Below are 15,153 nucleotides of genomic sequence, written 5' to 3' on the forward strand. Positions count from 1 at the left end.
TATAGGGTTTACTGCCTTTTCTCAGCACAAGATAGGATATACATGGCAGCCAGTATAAATGGTGGAGGAAGAACCCGGAAAGAATCATTGACCCATGAGAAGCTACTGGCAAGCTTTCTCACATACCCACATTGATCGAGCCTAAACTCTAACCTATGCAGACAGAGGTGAGATGGCAATGATCCGAAATGGTGAGCGCTTTAGACCACTTGGACACTTGGTGCCCACAGTAACATGGTACATGAAGTACATAACTATATGGGTACTGCATCATTTATTAGCCAAGAATTTGAACAAAGAAAGATGGTTTTGCATTATGGAAGCATAATGCTTTTCATTACATGATGTAGATTATTATTATTATTATTATTATTATTATTATTATTATTATTATTGCAAGTATTATGTACCATTTACAGTATTGTTGTTAAATACTTATTCAGCTACTATTTTTAAGACAATTAGTGATTAGTGATAGTGTACTTTTTCATACATTTTTCTATCTAATGTCCTTGACTTGGCTATGTTTATTACCTAAGAGTAGCTACCAATGCATACTTTTGTAAGTGATTTGGGATGGCAAGGACCCATAGCTCTGTTAAATTATCAACTATTTAAGGAAGTTAAGTACTCCAACACGTATTGTGAGTGTCCATAATGGGAGCCATGATAACTCAGATGGTTGATTGTTGGACCAAGTCTTACAGGTTCAGTATCTGGCAGGTCATTCCAGGTCAGTTGGTTGAATTTTGGACCAAGTCTTACAGGTTCAGTATCTGGCATGCCACTCCAGGTCAGTTGGTTGAATTTTGGACCAAGTCTTACAGGTTCAGTATCTGGCAGGTCACTCCAGGTCAGTTGGTTGAATTTTGGACCAAGTCTTACAGGTTCAGTATCTGGCATGCCACTCCAGGTCAGTTGGTTGAATTTTGGACCAAGTCTTACAGGTTCAGTATCTGGCAGGTCACTCCAGGTCAGTTGGTTGAATTTTGGACCAAGTCTTACAGGTTCAGTGTCTGGCATGCCACTCCAGGTCAGTTGGTTGAATGTTGGACCAAGTGTTACAGGTTCAGTACCTGGCAGGCCACTCCAGGTCATTTGGTTGAATGTTGGACCAAGGGTTACAGGTTCTGTACCTGGTAGGCCACTCCAGGTCATTTGGTTGAATGTTGGACCAAGGGATACAGGTTCAGTACCTGGCAGGTGAGCTGCCTCTGTGTGTCCTTGATAAGGGCATTTAGCTCCATCAAGATATAACCAATAACATGTTAAAAGTGCCATTGAAAATCAATCAACCAACCAACATAATCCTTAAGTCTTATTACAGACTTAGTTACCATATAGACCCATGTATATAGTAGACACAACTTAGTTGCCATATAGACCCATGTATACAGTAGACACAACTTGGTTACCATATAGACCCATGTATACAGTAGACACAACTTGGTTACCATATAGACCCATGTATACAGTAGACACAACTTGGTTACCATATAGACCCATGTATACAGTAGACACAACTTAGTTAGCATATAGACTCATGTGTACAGTAGACACAACTTAATTGCAATATAGACCATGTATACAGTAGACACAACTTAGCATATAGACCCATGTATACAGTAGACACAACTTAGTTAGCATATAGACCCATGTGTATAGTAGACACAACTGCAGACAGCATAGACCCAGCTCAATTGTTACATAATTTGCCAACATAATTAGGTTTTTGATTTTTTGATTGAAATCATAAAGTGAAGGTTGTAGTCCCTGATTTACTGGTCCAGGGCTAGAGATAAATGAACAGTATAGACCTTGATTTACTGGTCTAGGTCTAGAGAAAATCAAATGAACAGTGTAGACCAAGCTATACTGGTCCAGTTATATAGATTTAAATAGTGTAGACCAAGCTATACTGGTCCAGTTATATAGATTTAAATAGTGTAGACCAAGCTCTGCTGGTCCAGTTATATAGATTTAAGTAGTGTAGACCAAGCTCTACTGGTCCAATTATATAGATTTAAATAGTGTAGACCAAGCTCTACTGGTCCAGTTATATAGATTTAAATAGTGTAGACCAAGCTCTACTGGTCCAGTTATATAGATTTAAATAGTGTAGACCAAGCTCTACTGGTCCAGTTATATAGATTTAAATAGTGTAGACCAAGCTGTACTGGTCCAGGTCTGCAGATTGTAAATGTTCAGGCCTTGTGTTCTTGAAACTTTATGAGCATGAAATACATACTTAGAATCAAAATCTCAGATTTAGATATAATGCTTTGAATAAAGTTACATCACAAAAAATGTATCATGCAAGTAGATATCAATGTCTAGAAAATCCTTACTTTAGTTTCATTCAAGTTGCAGAGTGCCAGAAAGTTTATGAACTTTAAGCTAGAGCTTGAGATTTGGTTTTGACCGATCACAAATGATGTTATTTTTAAAAGCTTATATTTGATTGCCTGATAATGAATAACAATCGCAATGGCAATTCTGAGTCACCTTTGTTTGCTATAATATACAGGTAAATGTTGTACAGGTTTACTGACATAATCAGTGGGTTTTTTCCTATTCATTTTCACTGTTTTCTAAAAGGTATTAACTCATTCCAAATTTAAACATGTAAAATTTTGGTGCCAACTTCCTCATTTTGAATATCTTATTACCATACAAACTGTTTAACTTGATGTTTAAATTAACATTTGATTGATAACAAGAAGATGCACTCACAAAAAATTACCATTAGTAAGAGATGGTATTGTTTGTAAGTTTGTGATAAATTATGATTTGATAATATGGTAAATAGTTTTTTTCTCCTTTCAGATTACAGAACAGCATGCCAGTGGATTACAGAAAATAATAAAACTGGAGACTACTTCTTTGTCAGGTTTGATTATACTCATCTCATTTGAATTCTATAACATTGTTGATACATCTGACTCCTCATCTGCATTGCTTTCTTTATATAAATATAAATTAATGATAAAACTAGTTACTGTGTTTAATTGTTTTTAGAATAATCATAGACCAAATTAGTTTGTAGAATATGTACATGTATGTATGTCAAAGGTTTAATGGTACACCAGTAATGATCCAATTCATACAGTGTAAAGTAAGTTTATATATTCTAAAACATGCATAAAAAACAAAGGCAAAGGCATAATTGGGTAAAATTCTTCAAATGCAAGGTTAAAATTGGAATATATTATTGAAATGCTCTCTTTTGAAAAGTCAAAACCTTATCTGCTGGAATATGATGATGGGACGCATTCCAGGGCAAAAAAAGATTATCTCCATAAATCACCTCTTACAACATACAGAAGGGCATATGGGGCCTATTCTGGACCCTGAGCCTGCAGCAGTAAAGTAGTTGCAGAAATCGTTCATTTTAGCTAAATAACTCTCAAGTTTATGAGTAGATGATTTACATTAATTGCTATCTTTGGTAGTCTGCTATTTGTAAATCTTCCATTTTCTGTGTTTTTATTGTCTCATCTTTGACAGAGATGCTTTTTCAACATGATGTCATCAGTGTCAGCTCAAGATCTAGCTTTTAGGCATAACTCAACAATTACGTTTAGGAATTCTGTCAGACTTGCTCGACCTAATATTTAGGGATTGGAAACTGCGTTTTATTTCATCAGTGTGAGTCTCACCTCACTGGCAACCATGACCTTCTAATTTCTACTTCAGATATATTAACTGATCATAATATGCTAGGACTCCTTCCACTACATTGCAAATCCGCACCTTCCAGGAGAAAATGCTTTGTTTTGTTCACATGGCACTTGAAGAGCTTAAACATCATCTGCTTGTAATTATAGATCTGGAGGTCAGACAAGAATTGTCTCCCCTTGGATGTCTCCATCAGCATCAGAACTCATTATTAGTCACTTACTACTTACTTTTGCAGTGTGGCAGCACATAATCAGAAATCTCACAAATTCTTATAAATTTTGAGCGATTCAGTGAGTTTTCTCACAATAAGAATATGCTCATCACTGAATTTATCTCTGTCTTCATCATAGAATAATAAATTGTGTCTTAGTTATATTTTCTTTTGCAATAATCAGGAGAGCTCAGTCTCAATTCTCAAGTCAAATGTCCATACAATTTATCGTGGTACTTGACTTTACCTAATTTTAATTTAATGATCATTCATTCTCAGAACTAAGATTCTTCCCATAGTTCAGTGTAGCATTTATTTCATTTCTCAGCATTCACTTCACTGAAGTTTGTATAATACTTGACTGATTGTGCCTCTGTGCGATGTAGTTTTGTTCTCTCCAGTTACAGGAAGCAAAGGACAGAATTAGATGTGGGGTTTGCAAGAAGTTCAGACTGTCAGAAAATGAACATTCTACTTGCATTGGATGTATGGGGGTGCCAGTTGGACCATACTTGCAAAATCTTGTAAACTTTGGTCGCATGACAGATGGGCAACATTTTTGTTAAAACAATTGACCCAGTATACTGTGAAAGTTAGAAGATGGTCCAGCAAGGATGAGATGCAATCAGCATTGTTACTGATGCTGCTTCTGTAGTGAATTTTTTTATGTCACAATCACTAATGGCCAATTATAAAGAAGTAGATTTGGCAGTCTTTGCCTTCTTGGGCCTCTGATGCAAGTCCAGCTTAACATTCCCCACACTGTCACAACCACTTACTTGCCACTTGTCATACCTGTAATTGACAGAATCTTGGGTCAGCATGACAGTGGTATGGAGACCAATGCAAACCAGCCCTAGAGAACCCTACACTATACCTACACACCAGTACAGTACTGACTGAACTGATCGTTTCTTTCATAGGCAGTATTGGGTTTTTGAATCTGACTGTAGCCACTCTTATACCATATCAAACTCTGTACCAAGGAACCTGACAGCATCCTTTGCAGGACTGCACTATTTCCAGCCTCAACCTCATGATGGATCCCCAACACATCCACCTAGCAATTTGGTGTTTGCATGATATCCTGCAACAGACTGAGGAATTCATTGTTGACCAGTACTGGGCCATTCCAGCTCTGTCACAGTTCACATTCTTCTGGCTACTGCTACCAGAGCTATTTCCTCTTCCTGTACCATCTGTGGACCTCAGTAGAATTCCCTTATCCATTGTCATCAAGTCTTTTTTCTACCATTATGGCATTGAAAGAAGCCACTTCATGACCAATATTGTTCAAGTTGTGCAATGGCAGTCAGATATAATTGACATGAAGAAAATTTTTCCAATTTAAGACAACTTATCACTGCCATCCTTTCCAATAGGCTTTAAGCTTCTGCTCATATGTTGGGAGACTATCCAGGGACAGCCACAAAGTAAATGTATATAATTCCCTCCACCTGTTACCTATTATCCTAACATCTGTTGATTGAGTAAAGTATTTAAAGAAGAAAACAAGTTTTGGACTCAAATGTGTTTCTTTGATTATAAATACCCAATCATTTTACTGGCACCATGTCCCATCCTCCCCACCAATCCCTGGTTACATCCCTGGAAGAAAGTGCACTACTCCAGGTGTAACTGATGAAAGATGGGATCTCAAAACCTTTTCCTCTATCCAAGGAAAGATCACTCTTATCTGATTAAGCAGACAACTATCATAGTACTTTGAGTGCTGAAACATGCTACAAGATGTTTCAGGTTTTTTTTGTTCTTGGAAGGACTGGATTTACATGCAGTGGGAGGCCTTCCAAAATATTATGTATGTTTAAGTATTATCAAAGAAATGTACTGTCAAAGCTTTTATCATCAGAAATCTTGGATAAATATGATATTTACTGAGATTCATGCATATCAATAAGATGATATTGAGTCTGATTGTAAGAGTTTGTTACCACTCAGGGAATCACATTTCTGATCTGATTTTGATATAACTTGGAATACGGGCTTACACAGATCCTAGATGAAGTTTGTAATGGGTGAGATCTATGCATAATAATGACGTGGTGTTGCATCTGAATGGCAGAGCTTGTTACCACTCTGGAGACCATATTTCTATGATTTTGCTTTAACTTGTAATATGGGCCTTTATCATCAAATCTCAGAAACAAATTTGTTAATGAGCAGGAACCATTCATATCAAGTGTAGATGATCTGTCATCTGATTGGCTGAGTTTGTTACTTGGGAAGCCATATTTCTGACCTAATTTTGATGCAGTTTGTTAAATGGTCTTGTATCATATAATTGGATGAGTTTGATCAAAAGCCAAGTCCTTCACATATTTATGAGGTAGTTGTGAATCTGATTTACCTGAGCTGTTGGCACTCAGGAAACCTAATTTGATTGGAATTTGATCCAATTTGGTAATAAGCTGATATCATCAGTGTCTTAGACATGTCCTATACATTGCAGTCAGTATTATTGGTGGAGGAAGAACCTGGGAAAACCCCGGAAAGAACCACTGACCCGTTTGAAGTTACTGGCAAGCTGTCTCACATGCCCACATTGGCTGAATCCGAGACTCGAACCCACGCTGACAGAGGTGAGATGGCAGTGATCCGTAACGAAGAGCGCTTTACACCACTTGGCTACTTAGGGCCCCTTTCATACAGGTTCAATAAAGCTTGTTAAAATGGTTTATATTATCAAAATGTTGGATTTGTTTGATTATGAGTACTAGGTGAGTATGCATATTAATTGTGCCTAACATATATCTTTATATCAAATCTTTTCAAATGGATCGTGATATCTTCATTGGGATTTCACTAAAAGACTTGTATATTTGATACTAAAGAAAATCGTGCCAATCCAGCATGGCTACCAAATCTTCTTATCACTACTTAGCCGAATCAGATGGCCAGATACATTGTTTTTCACCAGAAAATTTTTTGCCTGGTCTGGATGTTAATAAATGATGCCAATCTGAAATACAGTTTGGCCAGCATTGTGGCCACCTTGAAAAACCTTGTTATGATTTCATCTACGCAGATAGACACGGGGACATGGGGTGTTCTCAAAAGCCCTGTTATGAAATCTATTTGGTCCTAAATGTAAAGATGCTGATCTGAATATCAAAATGGCTGCCATTTTGAAACTCTTTTTGTTGCTACTTCTCCTGAATGGATAATTGTGATATCAAGTTGGTCCTAAGTGAAAATGATGAGATTTCCAATATGGCTGTAATAGTAGTCAGCCTAAAAGTCATTTTATAGCTTCTTGAACAGATGGTCATGTAGGCATGTGTTATTCACTAGAAGACACTTTATGACATCAGGTTTATCATATAGGCATGTAGTCTTCACTAGAAGACACTTTATGACATCAGGTTTATCATATAGGCATGTAGTTATTGCTAGAAGACACTAAATGACATCATTTTTCCCTGATCCCCGTCTGTATGCATGATCCAGTTTCTGCATTCAATGGCCGATCCTGCCTGTAGTCGTAGTTTGTTTACTGCATTCATTGGCCAATCCTGTCTCCAGTCATGGTGAATTCATAGCTGCCAAGTGTCCCATTTGTTCCGTATTTGTCCCATATTTTGGACCTGAATATGGGTGTATGGTTTTTTTGGCAAAAAATATGTTTTTTTTATATTAAAAAATATATAAAAAAATTCCTTGCAATTTTCAGTTTAGAACGGGCACTCGGTTCCATTCTGATAGAAATGTATCGCATGTATATAGGAATACAGTTCTACAATATGATTTGTTCATTCAAAATCGAGGCTACTATGCCTGTCTTTATCCACCATATTGGATTTTGCAAACAGTTACCGCTGTCACTGTATCTCATTTTTGTAATATTCAACTTCTAATCATGTTGAATAGGAAAGCAGAATATTCAGAATTTTCTCCAGGAAAGACAAGAAAACGGAACTAGCAGGACAATTGTGTCGTCTTGTTTAGATTTGTGAAACCATCTAGTAAAGGAGAAAACTCTATGTTTTGCAAATTGTGTAACGTGATTTCGCTATTGGGTGCCTATGAAATAAAGAGCACAAAAAAGCTTAAAAACATCAGCTTGCTGCTTCATCATACACAACTCAGCCTGAATTTACGACGTATATAAATACCAGAGAGAACCTTGATGTAATTCAATTGAAATTTGGTTTATTAAATTTCTTTTGAAAATTAACCTTTCTTTTTCAGTTACTAGTGTTGCTGGCGATTTATTTTGCACACGTTTTCCAGACAGTAAAATCGCAAAGGATTATTCAAATGCTAGAACAAAAATAGTTAATAAGAAAATCACACAGAATTGAGATCATCAATGAAAGTTGATACATTCAAATCGATAATGATTGGAAAAATAATAAGGTGTGGAAAAGGCTACTATAAACCGCCTGTGTCTGAGTGTGTTGCATCTTGCACCTTCTTTATGGGCAACCAAATAGAACATGGTACAACACATGCATCTTTGACATTAAATAATTATGTAAAGTACTATCATACTTTACTGATGGTTGTATATGTTGTAAATAGTTACATATGCATTGAAATTGTAAAAATCAGTATTTGTTCCTGAAAATCAGTATTTTTGTCACAAGAAGTCAGTATTTTTTGTATTTGGGGGGTTGGCATCTATGTGAATGTGTGTTAGATACAACGTCTCTGATTGGTTACAAATGTTTTTTTTTCTCCAAGAATCAGACCAATATTAAACCAATCAGAAATGATTTTACTTTCGTTTGTGCTAATAGCGATGATGATAGGGCTGATGACATATTTCTAAAAATGTTGCACATAATTTTGTAAATAGTGTATAAATAAGTTGTGAAAGACTTGGACAAGTAGGAAAAAATAAATCATTGAGTTGACAAATTCATTTGGAATAATTGGTGAAAATTTTGTGGATTTTTATTGGATATAAGAAGAGAAATTAAGGTAAGAGTGAATCATGTGCATGATGTTTACAAAATTTTCCAAACAGGTAAATATTCTCTGGGGCACAAGCAGCTAGACACAGCTTAGTGCTGCTGGAGCATAACAGCAGTGATACTGATAACAGTGCTGGGGCATAGCAGCAGTGATACTGATAACAGTGCTGGGGTATAGCAGCAGTGATACTGATAACAGTGCTGGGGCATAACAGCAGTGATACTGATAACAGTGCTGGGGTATAGCAGCAGTGATACTGATAACAGTGCTGGGGTATAGCAGCAGTGATACTGATAACAGTGCTGGGGCATAACAGCAGTGATACTGATAACAGTGCTGGGGCATCGCAGCAGTGATGCTGATAACAGTGCTGGAGCTGAATGAGTTAAAGTGCAACAGTCAGAATCTTGCATTACTTTATTGTTTGGCAGCGGTTATGTAATGGTAGTTACTGGCTAAAAATCAATTAGATAATGAATTTGTATACTTATTATAGATGGGATACATGTTTTACTTGTCTTAATGAACATTAGTTAATTAGTATTAATGAATATTAGTTTGTCTCTAGGTGTGCACAGTCTAATTATGGGCTAAACAGAGGAGATATTCTCCTTATACGAGATACTAGAGATGAATCCAAGAAGTGGAGAGGGTACAGCCTGAACAAGCAGTCTGGTGAAAAAGTGGGTGAAGAACGTCAGCTTATGAATTATAGAAAGTAGGTTGATCTGCACTCATTTTTTGTGAACTTTAGATGTTGACTTGACAAAAGTGACTAGCAAATAGTATCAGAACTTTAAATGTTTGACTTGGATTCTTGACAAAAATGACTAACAAATAGTATCAGAACTTTAAATGTTGACTTGGATTCTTGATAAAAATGACCAAAAAATAGTATCAGAACTTAAAATGTTGACTTGGATTCTTGACAAAAATGACTGACAAATAGTATCAGAACTTTAAATGTTGACTTGGATTCTTGACAAAAATACCTAACAAATAGTATCAGAGCTTTAAATGTTGACTTGGATTCTTTACAGAAATGACTAACAAATAGTATCAGAACTTTATGGTCAGATTGTTTACCTTTAATCTTGAGGAAGCCTCGTCTTTTTAAATGCTGACTCTTCTTCTATCCATATTACCCTTTAATTAAGTCAAGCTCATACAAAATTTTAATTTGTTTTGTCAGGTTGTTTTAAATCTTTCATTACCCTTTTATTGTAGTCACTTTTATGATGCATCTGCCTCTATAATTTTTAAGTCAGAATCTTTTTGAAATCTTTGGTCTGTTTTGGTTTACAGTGCTCCATGGCCATTTTCTTTCATGAATTTGCTGTCATACTCTGACTGCACCATCATTAAAACACTCTACACTTCTGGCAGTTAAGCAGAGAACACATACCATATATATTCACTTAAAGGTCCAGTCAAACTGCAGACAACAATGATCCTGATATGTTGTAACATAATGTGCCTGCAGATCAGGGTCAATGCTGTTTGTTCTAATGATTTTACTCCTGCCAAACTGTCCAGATCCAGACCTGCTGGTGCATCATGTGACAGCAGATCTTGGTCCATGCAGTTTGCATTTGGACTTGTCTTATAAGCGAGTATATATGGTACTGTTTCTGTCGTGCAAGTAATCATACAAGACATAATTATGGAATTCTCGTTTCTGGTACATTTTATGCATTTTTATATTTTACAGTGCTCAGATGGGCATAATAAAGCAAAGTAGTGAAGACTGTGCTAGTAAACAGCGAAAGAAAAAAGCCTTCAGAACAAGAGGTACAAATTTAGTACAATGGACCCCACTATAAAGCCCCCCATAGTTAAACAGACTTAATTTCATTGAGCTATTGCTACATTTTTTTAAAACTGTATGTTAGTCTTTGGCTGATAAGAACCAATTTTTATGTGGTTTTGCATAATACACTGATTTATTTTTTTAAATTCCCCTCCCCAAATGTTAACATTTTTCCTTGTAAGTAGCAACCCCCGTCTGACACGGTCAAGATGACAGTTTACCTGGAAACCTGATGAAACTGTTGACCATGTGTAAATTTTCATTGCAGCATCAATACATGTCATCTGATTGCAACTCATTTTATATATTGTAAAAACTAATAAAATTATCTATAATGGGCATGTTTTCTTTTTATATTTGATGCTATATTTATGGAATTATTACTTTATAATCACCGAAAGTAACAGATTTCATGCGTCATTGGAAATAAGCACCGATCATGCTGCAGTCACATGCCACCTCTCTTCTTTATTACAAAATGTGGGTTATTAAAACTTCGTGAATATTCATGAAATTTTCAATCCAATTAGAGGAGATGTAAACAGCTGTCAGTGGTTGTAGCATGTTTCTGTGTTATTCCTATGCAAAGAATTAATCCCTCAAACTTTATGCAGATTTGACCAAAAGTTTGGCAGTTTAAATAAATGCATCATATATCATCACAATCAGCATATTCCAAGCTTCATTTTGCTACCAGATTTATATATCAGAAACTTTTTTAAACCAACTGCAATGAGCATTTAATTTGGAAAACATTTAAAAATCCCCCGTGTCAACATTGTCCACCATATTTGAATTTTTTAACAGCTGATAACGATGTTAACTTTTCCACAACTGATGTTCCAAAATTAAACTTGTTACTAATTTCGTACAAATTGGTGTGCCAGAAGAACATGCTAAGATGATTTTTTTAATAGTTTTATCGTATTAATGCTTGTTGTACAGATTAGACAGTATACAGTCACAAAATGAACACTCAAAGCATAGATTTTTATCCACTATAAATAGGCTGAAGTTGTTGATGCTGTAAATATCTGAACTGACAAATGGTCATCGGTTTTAAAATACATGAATGTTCAACCTTATATTCATTATGTTATTACATTTGTACTAATTTTGTAATGGGACATTGTCTGATGAAATAATGATAAAAAATCACATCACTATCAAATAAATGCAAAGTTTCAATATGACAATTTTTATTTTTTTTACTTTAACAAGCATAGCAAAGTAACTACATGCACACTTAAAGTGGGTTCTTAAATCCCCAATGCACTGATAACATTTGATAGGATCAATAATGTTTTCAAAATGCAAAACAAAAAAATACAAAGTCTGAAAGAGGTAAATTATTTTGCAAGTATATGATATTGAAACATTAGTTCTAAGTGAAAGATGGCAGCATTCTATGGTCCATTCTGCAAGGAACTAAATATAACATCACAGGATTTAGAAGATGACACCAACTTGAATCCTATTCATGAAATTAGGTCTTGCAACAATGTTTCGATGACAATTATGAATAAACATTGCATTTTTTGTTTGTTTTCAAAGTTGCTTTACATACATATGAACTATTGCTAATGTGATATATTTATATTAAGTTAAATGTCATAAAAGTTGTGAAGTGTTTATATACTTTTAATTTATAATGCAAATATTGAAGTTGGGCAATTCATTTAATGAGAGCAATGAATTCAGCAGGAAAAATGCAATCAGAATGTCAAATTTCATAATAATATCTCAACATAAAAGAAAGTTATAACATTTTTTATGGAAAGAACGTTTTACTTCAGTTCCATGACTGCCACATAATCTGAATACATTTATATATGACACAAATTCTAGAAATTTTTAAATATTTTGGAACTTAAAAGTTACATATCTTTGTTTCTTCTAATTGAGATATTTTAAACAATTAAACAATTTTGGAATGCTGTTAAACAGATCTATATGAAGAAATCAAGAGTTTGCAGTTATTTCTATATCAGAAAAATGATTGGGGTTGATAATGTAAGGTGATCTTGTTTATGAAATTTTATGGCTAAAATGAATAACATTATTTTAAGGGAGTGCTGTTACAGTAGTCATCAACTTGACATACCGCATCTGGTATTACTGTTAGGATCTTAAGAGATACAAACAGTTGCTTGAACATTAAGGTTGTCCAAGGGTCAGTAGTCTTTCCCCATGTATTCAGATGAACATTAAGGATATCCATGGGTTCAAAGTATCTCCCCAAGTGTTGAAATGAACATTATGAACATCCGAAGGTTCAGTCTTTCTCCAGGTGTTCAGATGAACATTATGGATGTCCAAGGGTTTTAGAGTACTACTTCAGGTGTTGGACCACTCTGGTTTCCTAGTGGTTAGAGCGTCCGTCTCGGATGTGGGAGGTCATGGGTTCGATTCCCTGTCGAGTCATACCAAAGACTTACAAAAATGGTACTAACAGCTGCCTCACTTGGCACTCAGCATTAAGTGGTTAGTGTTAGGACTGGTCGGCCTGGTGTTAGTATAATGTGACTGGGTGGGACATAATGCTACATGTCTGCAGCATGATGCCCTGGTGATTGCCATCACTATAAACTGTCACATTGCAGACATCGTAGCGATATGACTGAAAAATTGTTAAAGCTACATTAAAAATACAAATCACACACACACACACACACACATACTTGAGGTGTCGGAATGAACATTAGGGACATCAGAGGGTTGAATCTTCCTCAGTGGTTTAAATGAACATTATGGACAACTAAGAGTTAAAAGTATTTCCTGAGGCGTTCAGATTAAAATGAGGAACCTCTAAGGATTCAGTCTTTCTTTAGGGATTCAAATGAGTAATAAGGAAGTTCAAGGGTTCCAAGTTGTTTACCATAAGGTATGTTCAAAGGTAGAAAGTAATTCATGGGGTGTTAAGATTAACACCAGAGATACCTAAGGATTCTTTCCCGAAGTGTTCAGATGAACATTTGGGAAGGCCTCGGATCTGGAATATTTCTCAAGGTGTTCATTGGAACAGTTTTGAAAGCCAAGGGTCTACAGGTTTTACCATGTGCTGAGATGAACACCAGGGATGTCCAAGGGTTTAGAGTCTTTCCCCAGGCAGGTGTTCAGATGAACATTATGGAATGCCAAGGGTCCAGAAGTATTTTCAGATGAACATTAGGATTGCCAAAGAGTTTAAAGTCTTCCCTGGGTGATCAGATGAATATTGTGGAAGGCCAGGTGTTCATAAGTATTACCCCAGGTGTTCAGATGAAATTAGGGATGCCAAAGTGTTCATAGTCTTTCTCCAGGTATTCATATGAACATTGGGAAGGTAATTGGTTCAGAGTATTGTTTTCCAGATGTTCAGATGAATATTGAACCTTCATAAACCAGATATGATTGTTATTCTTACAAAATCAAACACCAGTGGACTCCATAATTTGCAAGTTAACTTCAACAGTAATACCTTATTGTTCATCAGCATGTCAAATTCTAATATTTGATGACAGCTGTCCTCATTAACTGTGTATGCAAAGATACTTGCATGTAATTCTGGTTCCAGTTTTATAATGCCCTTTATTATGGCAACCAAAAAAATGAAATCATAATGTAATTAGATATGAAATCGTTCATACAACAGGCTATTTTCTTTTTTATAATTTTAGTCACGTTCTGATTTATTTCAGATTTTTATGAAAGAGTTCTTCCAATGAAAGGTAAGAGCACTGAAAGAAAGAAGTACAAATTCCCAACTTTACGGAAGGGTGATATTATTTTGCAGAAAATATGTTACATTTGACTCCCTACCTCATTCATTTCTTAAATGCACATGAAAATGATATTCAATATTCACATTATTTTGTATTCTTTAAATTATTATTCTTAAACTTTGGCTTTTAACAAATTATTACAAGTTGTTTGCAGGCATGTTTTTCATGCTTGCATTAACAGGTACTGTAAATCACAAAATTTTGACTTGTATACTGTAAGTCACAAAATTTACACTGATGTACTATAAATCACAGAAGTTTGACTGGCATACTCTCAATCAAACAATTTAGACTGGTATACTGTAAATCACAAAATTTATAATGGTATACTGTAAATCATAAAATTTAGACTGGTATACTATAAAACAAACTTGTAGTTTACATAAAATTTTTGTGAATCAGCTGGCAATCTTATATTTGCTAAAATTGTATGGATGCCAGATTTTACAGTTAAGGCGTATATCAAGTGAACATCAATGATTATGCAGACCTACAGTTTTTGATGTTTGTAACTGAGTTAGATTATCGTAAACACTGTTGTGCAAGTTTTAGGTTATTTCAATGGACTTTATACATAATCAGATGTGCAGATGCACAGGTGGGTGTTGCTTTCCAACATATGTTTGTGTGCAACTTCATTTTAAAATCTCTCACTGTTAGCAGATATTCATGCTAAACCAAAAAACTATAATTTTGTCCATCATTATTCCTTGAAATTGCGTGCTGCTAATATGCTAAAATGAAAGATT

General features: G+C 35.3%; 1 protein-coding gene across 1 annotated transcript in view; it reads left to right on the plus strand.

The window, feature by feature from the left end:
• The window catches only part of LOC149803695 (uncharacterized), a 180,334-nt gene that overhangs the window by 122,340 nt on the left and 42,841 nt on the right, over positions 1–15,153 (plus strand). The window contains exons 16-19 of the mRNA XM_089953483.1: positions 2,827–2,890; positions 9,399–9,548; positions 10,542–10,621; positions 14,321–14,350. Coding sequence (XP_089809609.1) covers positions 2,827–2,890; positions 9,399–9,548; positions 10,542–10,621; positions 14,321–14,350 — 324 coding nt within the window. The remainder of the gene's footprint in view (positions 1–2,826; positions 2,891–9,398; positions 9,549–10,541; positions 10,622–14,320; positions 14,351–15,153) is intronic.

This window comes from Sinohyriopsis cumingii, chromosome 3, assembly GCF_028554795.1.
Source record: "Sinohyriopsis cumingii isolate HCF-2022 chromosome 3, ASM2855479v2, whole genome shotgun sequence".
NCBI classification, from domain to species: Eukaryota; Metazoa; Mollusca; class Bivalvia; order Unionida; family Unionidae; genus Sinohyriopsis; species Sinohyriopsis cumingii.